The sequence below is a fragment of the Passer montanus genome, unplaced genomic scaffold, assembly GCF_014805655.1.
Source record: "Passer montanus isolate IOZ18808 unplaced genomic scaffold, ASM1480565v1 scaffold45, whole genome shotgun sequence".
In the NCBI taxonomy this organism is placed as follows: domain Eukaryota; kingdom Metazoa; phylum Chordata; class Aves; order Passeriformes; family Passeridae; genus Passer; species Passer montanus.
Window position 1 is genome coordinate 10,116,289 of NW_024369373.1, and position 13,379 is coordinate 10,129,667.

A 13,379-nucleotide genomic window follows, 5' to 3' on the forward strand; every position below is an offset into this window, starting at 1 on the left:
CTGAATTATTACTCCAGGGAATGAATTCTTCCATTACTATATAAATCATTTTCATGCCACAAGAAAAAGACAAGATTCAGGGCAAATGTGCCAGCCAAATCCTTACTGGCTCCTTCCATAGCATCTTATTGCCCATCACTCACCTTCTAGATGGGGCAAGAGGTGGCTGCCAGTGACAGAAGTATTTCTCATCAGCTGTTGAACACGTGGATGTCACTCTAAGCATTTTCTACTGGCAACGTTTTTTAAAAAGATAAATACTGAGTTTAGTTTATGAGTAAAAACAGTTCCGTTAAGTCTGCAGCACTATAAAAAATATACCTCCTTTTCATGGGTATCTCCATCAAAATAATTGCAAAACCAGACATGTTTCAATAAGCTTTTTATTTCATAGTAAAAACAAAGTTTGTTCTTTAAACCAGATTCCTAGTTCCAGATGTTATTAGCTCTTCAAATTAGATACAGTGCCATTTTTTCCATTTAAGAAAAAAAAATAATGCTGCAAGGAAGATCTTTCCAACAAGATTGTTAAGTTTCACAGTTCAATCTCAGAAGGACTGCTGAAAACAATTATTTCAATACAGTTGCTTGTTAAGTTGAACTTATTCTGTGGTTGAATATAGCTCTCATACAGTTCCAGTTCTGGTGAGAAATTAGTCATCCTCTTTTTCATTACACACAGTTTCTAACTTCCCCAAGAAGGCTGTGCACAGCACACCAAGTGAGCATTCTTTTTAAACCTGCAACCAAACCCAACTCCTTCCCCCTTTGGAAGCTGCAGCTCTTCCTGCCACTTCTGCAAATGAGGTTGAGTCAAAGTTACACCCAAATAAGTTACCAGCCTGACAGGCAACATCATGTAAACAAAAGCATTTCAAAATGCTGTTACAGACAGCAAATGTTCTTTCATTGATAACTTACATCTACAGTCTCCTAGTTCTGTGAACAGAAGCACTTCAGAGCCAGCTCTATTTATAGGCATAATGCACTTTTCAAAATAGATTCATGAGACAAATGGTCACTTTACCTAACATGACATCAAAGACTGCTGAAAGGAGCCTCTGACACATGCATGGTCCTGTAAAACAATAAATATCTCTAAAGAAATGCTTGCTGAGCACCTGTAACTACAAATACACAACATACAAGAGTAGCAAAAGCTGTTTGAAGGTTTATTCAACTACAACACTGACTTCACTAACACAACAGCGAGTATGTCACTTCCTTCTTCAGCAGAGCCCATGAACTTACCACCTCAAATTCAGGTTTTCTTACATGCTGTTTTCTCTTGGAGACCTACTACACACACAGATTTGATCTACAAAATTGACAAAGACTACAAGTACAATTTTTAATCCACAGTTGGACAATATTTATGTTTGTTCCTGTCTTGAAATATAGTCACTTCCTCTTCTAAAGAAATTACACAGTAATTAGAAAGCGGCAGTGAAGCACAGGACTGCTTGAACACCTGTCCAGGATGGGCTGGTAGTAAACCCAGAAGCATTAGGAAATGCTGTTTGTGGAGGAGTAAGGCTCAACCAAATAGGTGTTGTACTCACTAATGACTGTGCTGTCCAGCCCTAACGTGGTATATGGGGAAAGGGGGAACCCATCCTTAGTAAGGGGCAGAACAGGGCACAAGATGCTAGCCTTACAAACTACTGTCATCTGCACCAACGGCAAATAAATTAAGAGATTGCAGTAAGTAAAAAATACCAATGTGGAAATCAGCAAAGGACACTAACAGCTTAAAAACCTTAGTAATAAAACTAATTTACACCATGTCCACAATGATCTTATGAATGCTCTACTCATCTTTCCAGTATTTGGGGCTCTGCTGAAACATTTAATTATGAACACATTTTTTCCATATGTCCTTTTGTAACCTTCAAACCCAGTTTATGAAAAAAACTGCACTGCCTTTGAAAGGCATAGTGACCAGCCAGTGGCTAGTCAAACTGTAGAAATAAGAACAGGAAAAAAAAAAAAAAACCCACCACAGACACAGTTCTGTTTATACAGTATCTGCTACTGTTTCTAATACTATTTTAGTAATTCTGTTCTTCAACTTCCCAGCAATTCAGAACAGATTTTTTTTTTCTTCCTTAAGTGCCCTCAAGAACACAGCACAGAATCAGAATTCCTGCTGGGATCAGCAACACCAACTGCTGCCAGAGCCTGATCCCTGTGCTCCTCACCATCACTTGTACTTTTTGAAATATAAAGTAAAAAATTTAAGACTTACCATGACAGAACAAAATGCACATACAGATACTAATTACAGAGAAATACAACGGAGAACATGTAATATAATGTAAACATGCTGAACTAGATTAAAGTTATTTCTGACCAGCTCTTGGTCATGAAAACATCTGCATAACACAGGGTACTGCTGTGGAGGAGGCGAGGGTGGTGAAGTGACCCCATACTGTGCAATTCAGGTTTCTTCCCAAAAGAGCTCAGCACAGTTAACATGTGACACACTTGAGTTGCCTTGCATTCCTCTTCCCATCATTCAGCTGTCCTCTGCTGTGCAGTCTGTTCAGCATTAAAGCCGGATATGCAGTGCCCTCAGTTTCAGCACACGTGTCAGGACAAACACAATACTGTAAGCAGGTGTGTGTCAAGCAGGCAATGAATGTTTTAGCATGGGAATGAGTTCTACAGTGCATCCACACTGGCTGCCACCAGAGCTGTTAAGACTCCCAGTGCAGGTAAGGAAAGCAACTAACTGAGAATGCCTCATGGCAGTTCCAGGTAAATCCTCAAATTACTTCAGGAAAAAGTAGTCTTTTTCAGACTGACATTTGTATATCTTCTAGGAATGTCTCAGAATTCTTCTTTATTTAAAAAAAAAAATCTCTCATCTTGAGATGTAGAAGAGATAAGAACAGTATATACATGTTTTTAGAATAAAGTCCTTCACATAAGGAGGGAAATTCTACGTCTTCACAGAAGGGAGGCAGATCTAAGTCTATTTTGATTAACTCCATTGTAGCCTCAGTTCAGTCCCATGCCTTGGAATTTGGCTGTCTCAGTGCAAACAAAGTAAGTCCTCAGTTCTCCCTTGCCTTTGACATTAATGAGTCCCCTACATTCACATGAGTATCCCAGCTCCTGTAGTATTTTGCTTGTTTCTTCAGTGACCTTTGTGTGAAAAGAATAAGAAACTCTTGTGAAATTCTTCTGATTATTCACATTAAAGCAAAATTGCACAACCAATTAGAAATAATGCTTTGGACATTGCAAGGCTCATAGGCTCATAGTTTTACCTGGATCTTGCCAAGCTCCCCTGTGCTCTCCATTCGGCTGGCAACGTTAACAGTGTTGCCCCAAATGTCATACTGAGGCTTCCTGGCACCAATCACACCAGCAATCACAGGGCCATGATTGATCCCTGCAGAAACACAAGCAGCTGTCATTACTGAGGTAGAAAGAGATGTGATTGTGTTAGCTGTAGCTTCAGGGATAAAAAAAACATCCCAAAACTTAACTCTGCAGCACCTGTCTAGCAATCAGTATTAGTGCTGTTCTATAAATATTCATACTGAGGCTCAGGAAATGTGAAGTGACTCACTCATTGCAAAAGGGGAAGTCTAGGGCACAAAGAAAATTCTTCCTCTTCTACTTTTAATATATAGAAATGAGCACTGTAATGACAATACTGTCTTTAGTCCACAGTCACCAACAGGGTACTTCACTCTTCATCTGGATCTTTCATTTCCTCCAAAGTCATCCAGGGATGAGAAGAAGCCCATCCGTGGAGGAGCTTGGCCTGCCTGAAAAGCTGACCAGACAATACTGCCTGTGGCTATTCAGCACTTGGACCTACCTCATCCTGCCTGTTTGTCCCTGCGTGAGCTGTGCAGTTCACATTCCCCACACACAGAACTCACCAACACGCAGGCGGAAGTTGTTGAAGGAATGTCGGTTGATGCCATCCAGTTTACTCATCAGGGCAATTCCATACTCCACCATAATCCCAATGTGAGCGTGCTGCCTTTCCCTGTCCTGTGCAAGTCATAACACATATTAATGACCAAACACATAACACATTAACACATATTAATGACCAAATTACAACACGAAAGGCTGTGTCAGGCTGCTACTCCAAAGCAGTCCTAGAAGTGACTGGAGTGTTTATAGGGATGAGACCACTCATCCTTGTAAATGCAGAACTGCAGAATTTCAAAACTCCATTAAATACATCTGGGATGTATATGAGACAACAAGCATGAAACGATTAAATTTTATAACAAATTATTGTCTGTCCTTTATGGTTTCACCCTCAATTTTACATATTTTGGGTATATAATTATTATATGCATATATTAGTATATGCATCTTAATGTCTTACACAAACCTGCTATACTGAAAATGAGCCAGAGAAATTAGTGTTAATTCTTCCAGGTAACAGTTTAAGACCTAATGTGGCACTTGAGGATTCTCTTTCTGTGCCAGTTCTCAGGTATCAGAAAAAGCTGACTGTCCAGTTCTGAGATGGCCTTTTCTTTGGCTGCCATTCTTTGTTAACTCCCCTGTTATTAGAGTCCTTCTGTTATGCATCTAGCAATGTTAAACTACTGGAATCAAAGATGAAAGATATAAAAAGTATTCTGGGATTACAGACTGAATAACTTAATTCAGAAATAAAATGGAACTAAGTGATAGTGAAATCAGCAGGGGACAATACAATTTTGTCATCATTTTCCACATTTCAGGAAGTCACTGTTCATTATATACTTTTTTGTATCATATTTTGTAACTTTAAGCACACCTATGCACCCACAGAATACTGAAGGCAGATTCAGAGCCAACATACCTGGTTGTTCTCCTGGCCTGGTGTTACACTGAGACCAGCTGCTGCCATGTAAGTGCTTCCAATTGTTTTTATTTTTTCAACACCACTAAATTTAGGCTTCAACAAGAGCTGTTTGAATGGAAAGAAAATAAAAACTTGACACTTTAATACCATATTTCAGTGTAGTATTTAACCAGAAATCTTATACTGTCTACCATAAGCATTAAACATCTCTAGCAATACTATCACTCACATGAAGATTACTGAGGATTAGTTTCACAATTTTGCTCTAACCACTCATAGGAGAAATGAAAGCACTGAAGTACTGAAATAAAGTCCTTAAAGTCAGGACTTTCAAACCATACTTCTAATGGATTAGATGAAGTACTTGAAAATCCCAACCAGACAGGAAAATATCCTTCAAGATTGCAGGGCTGAAGCCAGAATATTACTACAGCATAAAAATGGTTTTCCCCCCTCTAATGCTCACAGATCTGTGGAACATTTATTTTGCAGTAAATATGTAATCCAGTGAGTTTTTGACAGAAGTTAATTACCTCATCAAAATCAGCAATGATTTCATTTAACAGCCTCAAGCATTCCAAGCCTTCTTTATTGACATCACATTCGGTGTAAAACACCTTAAAATCTGGTACTGATGCAAACATGACACAGACACAGTCGTAGGATTGATGGTACCAGTCCTAAAGGAAAGCAATAAACCCACACGTTGTCAGCAGCCACACTCCCCCACAGGTACTCACACTCATGATACTTGTTGTAACCAGAAATCAAATTACAGCTTTCCTATGAAGTCAACCACATCTCTTATTCTATCAGAAACATTAACAAAATGGATTTGCCTAAGGAAAAGCTGAGATTCCTTAAAGATACCTTAAACATTTCAATCTACTTGGACATTGTCACTCTTCTGAGAGTTCTCTCTGATGACTTGCTGGCAGAATGAGATTTCTTTAAAAAATCATTATTAATGAACTTCTCTCTGGGAGATACTATCTGCTCCTCAACTCATTTCCTAAAAATTATGACCTATCCTCTCTGACAAAATACAGTCTTTGGAAAGCAGTAAATCTCATTTAAATATTTGCCAAACTAAAACTTTTCATTTTTTTGAGGGCATCTGGTTAACAGGTTCTTGGGTTGACAAAGGTGTTGGAATAAAAACAAGAGGCAAAGACTGCAGAAGTTTACAGTCTGTGCTCTTTTTCACATCATGTGTAATATATATCACAAAAATCCAATTTGCTGTCCTTCACATAGGAGAGGCTCAACACACCTCATTTCGTTTCTCTCCAATGAAATATGCAGCAACATGTGCTGGAAGTACATTTTCCAGCAAAAGCCTGTTAACATTCTCCATAGTTTCAAATTGTTCATGTTCTTTTTTAAACTTATTCTTCCACAGACAATCCAGTCGACAGTAATAGTCAATCTGCAAAGAGATCAAATGTGATAAATTAAATCCATAAAATAACTCACTGAAAAATATTAGGCAATTTTCTCAAGAAGTGTAGTAGCAACAGTTTCTTCAAGTCCTTTTGAGTCTATGTAGTTATGAAAAATATGCTTTGAGAGCAAAGGTCAGAAAAATATGAAGCAGCCACTAAGACAAAATGTCATTTGATACCATCAGGTGTATTTACCAAAATGACACTTTAGTAATATAATTATTTTTATCTTGAATTGCTATGTTGATTTAGAATGAATACTGATATATAAATACAGATAGCTCAAAACTGGAAGAACCAGGATGTTCTCACATCTGTGATGCAAACAATGTTGAAAACTAGAAATATGTCCCCATTCTTTCACAGTAATAATTCTTTCATTACCAAAAACTAATTACAAGTGTGTTATCTGCAAGACCAGAATATTAAAAAAAGATAAAAATATATACTAGTGTAAAGCACAATTTCAACTTTTGCATTTTATCTAAGTCAAGTTGCTGCAAGTAAAGGAACTAGGTGATTGTGTTTTAAATACATACCTGTTTTGCAAGTAAAACTAGGGTTATGTAAAACAGAACCAGATATAAATTAGTCATTATCCTTGGCTCTTTGATGAAAAACCTGAAAATAAGAAAGCAATACAAAGTCATCTGTATGCTTTAAGAAAATCTGCACTCTGGGGGGTTGTGGTGGGAGGTGAGGGGAAGAGGGTGTCTGCCCAGACTTGCACCACAGTGTCACTGCTCATTTGTGCACAGCTCCTGCCCAAGCAACGACAAAGGACGATCAGCCAGTCCAACTCATGGAATGATGCATTTCACACCACAACACACTGGCTGTTGAAACCTTGTTCAGTAGCTGTTGTAGTGAGATGCTCAAGTAAACAGGGCTTTATCTTAATGGAGCCATCTAATTTCCACCAGACTGAGTTTCAGCTCCCACCCCACACCACCCTACAAAAACACAGCCAACAAAACATTGAGATAGGAAAACAGACTCTTATTTGTGGAAGGAAAGACAATAACAAATTAAAAACCTGAATTCCTAAGACAAAGACAGCAATTAAATCATATCTGTATCTGAATCACCATTCATATTTCATAGTAAGATCAGTCTTACCACACCTATTACTTTTTACAAATGCAAATTAAATTCTCATCACATGAATGATTAAGTTCACTCAAGGTTTTTTAAGGTGTACTGACAGGTTACAGCCCCTGTAAAATAAATTTATTTTAAATTTTCAGCGCTGAGATTATGCTGAGGAATCTGAGAAAGACTTGAAAATTAACAGTAAAGACTTTGCATGTGATTTCTCTTCAGTATTTTCAGTTTCTGCAATTAGATCAGGTAAATTGCTGTTACTTTTCAAAATACCTGTAAGAGTTCATCATCCTATTGACACCAAGCTTGAGCCTCAGAATTTAGCAAGGCTTTTCTTCATAACATAAGATCAACCTTACATTAATATTCTACTCCCTAGTCCTTAATGTAGTCCAAGGCTTCTAGGGATCTCAGAAGCCACATTACAGATTTTTTCCAGAGAACATATACTTTGTTTAAAAAGTGTATGTAAAAAAAGTGACATAGTCTAATAGGATTTCCATGTTATTAACTTTACAGAAAGGTTTGCAGTGTCTGGCTTATGTGATTTTGATATTTCAATATTCCAGTACAAAAATCTAATACCTCCTTAAATGAAACATAAAAGGATGAGAAACTTTACAGTGCACCTGGTACTGTTGCCATAGTTGTCTTTGTGCTGAAGGGTATTAAAAATGATGAGGTAGACAGTCACAGCAATGGAGAGGAGGAGCACTTTGAGTTCGAAGCTCATTTGAAGAAACACCGAGCAGGCAATGAACCCCAATATACAGCAGTAAGCATAATACTGTAAAAGAGGAAGGTAAAGGTAAAGAGCCTTTGCATTATTCAGAACTTATGTCTAAGAAATGTTCAAACCACAGCAAATGCTCTGAGTTCATGGTCACTGCAATTTAAAGCAAAAAAATTGCAATGACTTAAAGCTTTATTTTTAATGGCACTAAAAGGATGAACTTAATATTGATTTTCATTTACTTTTAGAATTTGTTATGGGTAAACAAAAATATTTAAACAAAAGAAAATCAACATAAGTAAACAATGCCAGATAGAAACTGAAGTGTCGAAAATGTATCTCCTGAAGTTTATTAATTTAAGCAATTATTTATTCAAACTTCAAGAGTAACCTAAAGTAGGTTCATAGTCCATAGAACCAGCAAGTGCAGTGCTCTAATCCTATTCTGACTGCTTTCCCATTGTAACCTAGAGCAGATTCCCCATTCCCAGCTCCCACAGCAGTAACACGTGGACACTGACTGGTTATCCAGCCTGAGGCACAGCTCCTTAGAAGAACTGTGATTGATGCTAATAAGCATTATCAAGCTATGGCCACTGTCCCCACTGTGGAATTACTGAGCAGGGGAGCCCCAGCTCAGGCAGGGTGTCCAAGGCCAGCCTGCAGCTGGCAGCACCAAACACGGTACCAAGTGTGTGCTGCAGACAGGACTGCTGCCTGCAGCCACGGGCACAGCTGTGAGGGGCTCAGCTGGCTGCTTCAGTCTACAAGCAGCTCCAAAATTATCTCAGCTTCGGCTCCTCAAGCATTCATTTCACTTTATGCACAAAGCACTGTTTTCCCACCTGTAATAGCACAGGCCTACCACAGAACTGTGAGATTCTTGGCTAAATAATTAACATTTCTACTGAAGTGAATGAAGCCAGAACAATTTATGAGGCAGGTCCTAATCAGAGCCCATATATCACACATTATACCAACTCTGTCAGCCCAAAGACACTGAGTCTACCTCCAAAAGATATTGAACACTCTACCTCAAGCCAAACCTCTGAAAAAGGAACCACTATGTAGAGAATGGCAAGAGAGGTCTGTCAGCCACTTAAGCCCTTTCACTCTGTAAACATTTTACTGGGACACTTGTAAGTTCAGCTCTCATTTTTTGGACTGAAACATTATCATCACCCTGTTTTGCTGGTTTTTTCCTTAAAGATTTAGACCTACTTCTAAGTCTGAAATTTCTAAAAATTGCAAAGCCATACTTAGTGCAACAACAGCAGCTGAATTATCTTGATTTCATGAACAATTTTTCTGCGTCAAATATCTAAAAAAAGCTTCCTTGCATACATCAATAGAACCTGCCATTTGTCAGTAATATACACCACATTCAAAGATCAGGCCTAAGTAAAATGCATTCACTACTTACAGTTTCCTCTACGCAGGAATGAGTTGTGTTTCCAAAAGCCTGATTTACAAACATGCAAGAACAAAAAATTACCAGGTGAGCACAATGTGCATTTCATATGTGTAACTTATCATTTTTCATAAGCATCTGAATGAAAGGCTCCTCACACAACTTGCTGCACATAATTCAAAAATATGTCCGTCATCTAAAGGTGACAAAGGAGCATCCCAAACATTTGGATGAACTCAAAATAGAACACTACTCTGGCATTAAAGACATAAAAAGTGAAACCCTGAGAAATACTCTTGTGTCACTAGTAAGTGCTGAATTTACGCTTACAGAAATGCTAGAGAATACCTTTCAAATATTCTGAGAGACCAAAATAAACCAAAACTTCAGTTTTATACATGAATACCCCAGACTTCTGAACATCCCTAAAGGATGCACAAGAAAGCTATATACAGAAATACAAAATATTCCTTAAAACTGCCTTGTGTCATGAACAAGTCTTCATGTTCAACAATTAAAAAAACCCATAACCCTATCTTTATAAATAAGAAGAAAAAAATATAAAAATGTTGCCATCCATCATGACATCATCCTACACGACAGAAGTTGGCCTTTGATGATCCTTGTGGGTGCCTTCCAATTCAGGATGTGCTATGATTCAATACCCACCATCCAAGACTCATTTCATTTCAATCCTAGAAATTAGGATGGTACTCTACTCACATAGGTGGTAGCACTCAGGTCATTTGATCCAGTAAAGTTGGCAGGTTTGCTCTTTTCAGTAGTCTTGATTTATTTGAGAGGAAGAAAAAAAAAAAAAAAACAAAACAAAACAAAACACATCAATAAAACCATCATACAAACTTATTAGCAGGTAATCACTGATTTTTTCCCCTATGTATTTTAAAAAGAGTGTTGATCTGGTTGTCTTTTCACTGCTGCTGAATAAATGTTGAAATACAAATGCATCCCATGTAGTTGTATTAAACATATATGCACACACAAGCTGCAAGAAGGTTAGAATTTACTTATTTTCTAACTGGGGGTAAAGGTTTACATTATGGCTATGTTAATTTAGCAGCTACCTGGCACAAATATGTGGTTTTGTCTCACCCCCCAGTTTCACAGCTGCTGTTCCTGTTTCCTTTCAGTCTGTCTCTGGTGGTGTTCACATGACACCACTGTGAGCCAATTCAAGGACCTAAGCCAGCAGAAAAAACACCCTATGAAAGAAAATTAAGCATTTTCTGCAGTATTGCTTTCAGAAGGAACTCCCCATGGAATCAGAAGAACGGCAAGGCAAAGGAACACATGGGAACAGGAGGACATCAGTTTTAGTAGTTAACTATCAGCTAAGTGGAACTGATTACACACAGAGCTTGTTTAAATAAAAAACCAGCACAGTTATTCAAAAGCACATGCCCCAGGTGCAATATAATATTCAAACTAAATTTAAAAGACAGATGCCATTTCCACTTCACTCCAGCTGTACCTATCCCCAGTGCCTTTGCTTTTAGAAGAGAGCCAAGCTGTATTCTTCCCCCACCCACATTACTATCAGTGAGTGCAAATACGAGCTTCAAGTGCTGCCTGCCACTGCCAAACATTTCAAACCACTTTAAAACAGGAAAATATCTTAGTGAGGAGGGTTACAATCAAGAGCAGTTATAAGTGCCATCTTGAAAACAAGAAAAGTTTGTAGAACTGAAGTCTATCAAGTGTACTTTCAGTTCCACAAACTAGGACCTTTTATTTTTAATAAAATTTTACTTGGCATCATGCACTATCCCTGTGCAAATCAACTCGTGTTGCAAATCAGGCATTAGAAAAAGCAGCAAAAACTGGTACTTGATAAAAAGAAAGCAGGAAGTTATTGTGAAACTCACAGTTTAAGTAAGTTCATTAATTAATGTGATTACCTACCAAATTAAAAATGGCTATAATCAGCAAGGCAGCTATAGTGATGACTGCTAAAGGCAGCCTGAGTAAAGGCATTGTTTCCACCTTCTCTGAGACAGCACACAGACGGCGCAGGAGAGGCCACTGATCTGAGCAGCACTTCTGTAAACACAATTAATTAGTTTCAGTAACAGATAACACTTTGATACAGGGGAAGAAATATTTCTAAATATAAAGTTGACCTTTGTTCTGCAGGAGAGTGTTGAGAGCCTTCTCTGGAATTCTAATTTAGAACTTTGAATCTCCTTGTTCTGAGTCAATGTCTAACACCTTTCCCCAACTGAAAACAGAAACAATGCTTCCTTTCTTCAAAGGAGCTGGATGCTAAAATTTTCTGAATTCATGCTTTAAAAATACAGAATTATGGTTTGAAAATTCTAGAGAAAAGTTAATAAAAATGCAGCAAATTTTTTTTTATTTTTTTAGTTATAGAGCTATAATGTTATATTTGGAACTACATTTTTAGATTAATAAAACAAAACCAACCCTAGGCAGTCCCCATTCCCCCTATGTCCTCCAGTTGTTGCTATAGACAAAAAAAAAAATCCAGTAAAGCATATAATTTTAATGACTGCAAGCATTATTACATTATTTGCCTACTCCAAAACACTCCCAAGCATAAAACTCAAGTCTCATGTAAGTGCAGTCCTGGAATTTTCTGTTTTCTCCATATGTTTCTACACATGTAGAACAAACACATGAATGCATATACACGCACACCTCTCTCTCTCTACAGGCATGTATACAAAAATTCTTGTTTATACGTATATAAATACCATACATACATAAAATCCATAAATCTGTCTAACCATACAATTAAATGAGTCATAGATCTTTATCCCATGTTCTGAGTGCAATTTTTTCCTTTCTTTTTCTTTCCCCCTTGCACAGCTTGACCGTGGCTCTGTAAGAGACTCTTTCCCTTGGAGAGCTCCATCCCCTCACTGGGTGCTGCACGTCCTTGCTCTGGCACAGTGCAGGTTTCATGAGTGCAAGTAATATTCTAGAATCCCTTCCCTAAAATCCCTTCCCTCTCCCCACTCTACTCCCTGGCACTTCTTGAGCTGAAAAGCACTTTTTTTTTTTCTCTGTGTCATTGAACTCTCCATCACTAGGGGCTCTCTCTGTCACTATATATTTTTAAACAGTAATTGCATGTGTTTAATAATGCAAAGAAAAAGGAACTACAAGTGCAAAGTGTCCCAATTGATGTAATGGTGAATTTGGAATTCTAACAGCCATGAAATTGTTGCCAATAAATTATTCATATGTTTGTAATTTTCATTACACTTCATAAATTATTATGAAAACTGATCTTCTGCTCCAACTTATTTCAATATTGTTTCCAGCAGAGAGAATAACAGTATTTACAACCAAAATTACTATTAATGACAAACATAAAAATACATTTTAGAAAACCAACCCCATGTCCTCCCTCCTAACCATCTATTCTTGTACTCAAATAATTCTGAATTATTATTTAAATAATTATGAATCTGAGAATTTTCAGACATGAAAAGCTGTTTCAGGCAATGGAATCTTCTGGTAATCTGAGGTTCAAGGCTCCTGTAACTCCTACTGAAATTACTAAAATTTCCTCAGCCTAAAAGACAGACCAAGTTGCTGAAATATATCCATCCACTTTTGAAAACAGGAAGTGTTTTTTAAAAGTAAACTTACCAGACACTTCTCAGCAAAGCACACAAACAAAACAAGCGCAATGATGACTGCAACAACTCCAAAGGAAATTCCCAGTTCTGCAGTTCTAAACAGAAGAAGAAAGCACTAAAAAAACCAAGTTTAAATATGATTTTTCTTCAAATAGCCCTGAATAACCGTAGCATCACACAGGTTATGGTTGCTCTGTTGCACAATCGCTGCTTTGAGATTCTGCTCCTG

At 37.6% G+C, this 13,379-nt stretch overlaps 1 protein-coding gene across 11 annotated transcripts in view; it reads right to left on the reverse strand.

Annotated features, from left to right (window-relative positions):
* Nucleotides 1-365: 365 nt before the first annotated feature.
* ADCY7 (adenylate cyclase 7) overlaps nt 366-13,379 on the reverse strand; it is a 58,453-nt gene continuing 45,439 nt past the window's right edge. For 10 of the 11 annotated variants that reach the window (XM_039721190.1, XM_039721200.1, XM_039721197.1 and 7 more), the window contains 12 exons: nt 13,161-13,245; nt 11,445-11,582; nt 10,245-10,307; nt 9,534-9,572; nt 8,007-8,164; nt 6,813-6,894; nt 6,102-6,257; nt 5,362-5,508; nt 4,826-4,933; nt 3,900-4,014; nt 3,276-3,400; nt 3,004-3,150 (listed from right to left, as the gene is read on the reverse strand). In XM_039721190.1, coding sequence (XP_039577124.1) covers nt 3,004-3,150; nt 3,276-3,400; nt 3,900-4,014; nt 4,826-4,933; nt 5,362-5,508; nt 6,102-6,257; nt 6,813-6,894; nt 8,007-8,164; nt 9,534-9,572; nt 10,245-10,307; nt 11,445-11,582; nt 13,161-13,245 — 1,363 coding nt within the window. Of the gene's footprint in view, nt 3,151-3,275; nt 3,401-3,899; nt 4,015-4,825; nt 4,934-5,361; nt 5,509-6,101; nt 6,258-6,812; nt 6,895-8,006; nt 8,165-9,533; nt 9,573-10,244; nt 10,308-11,444; nt 11,583-13,160; nt 13,246-13,379 lie in introns of all 11 variants that reach the window. The other variant, XM_039721201.1, reaches the window with a different exon arrangement.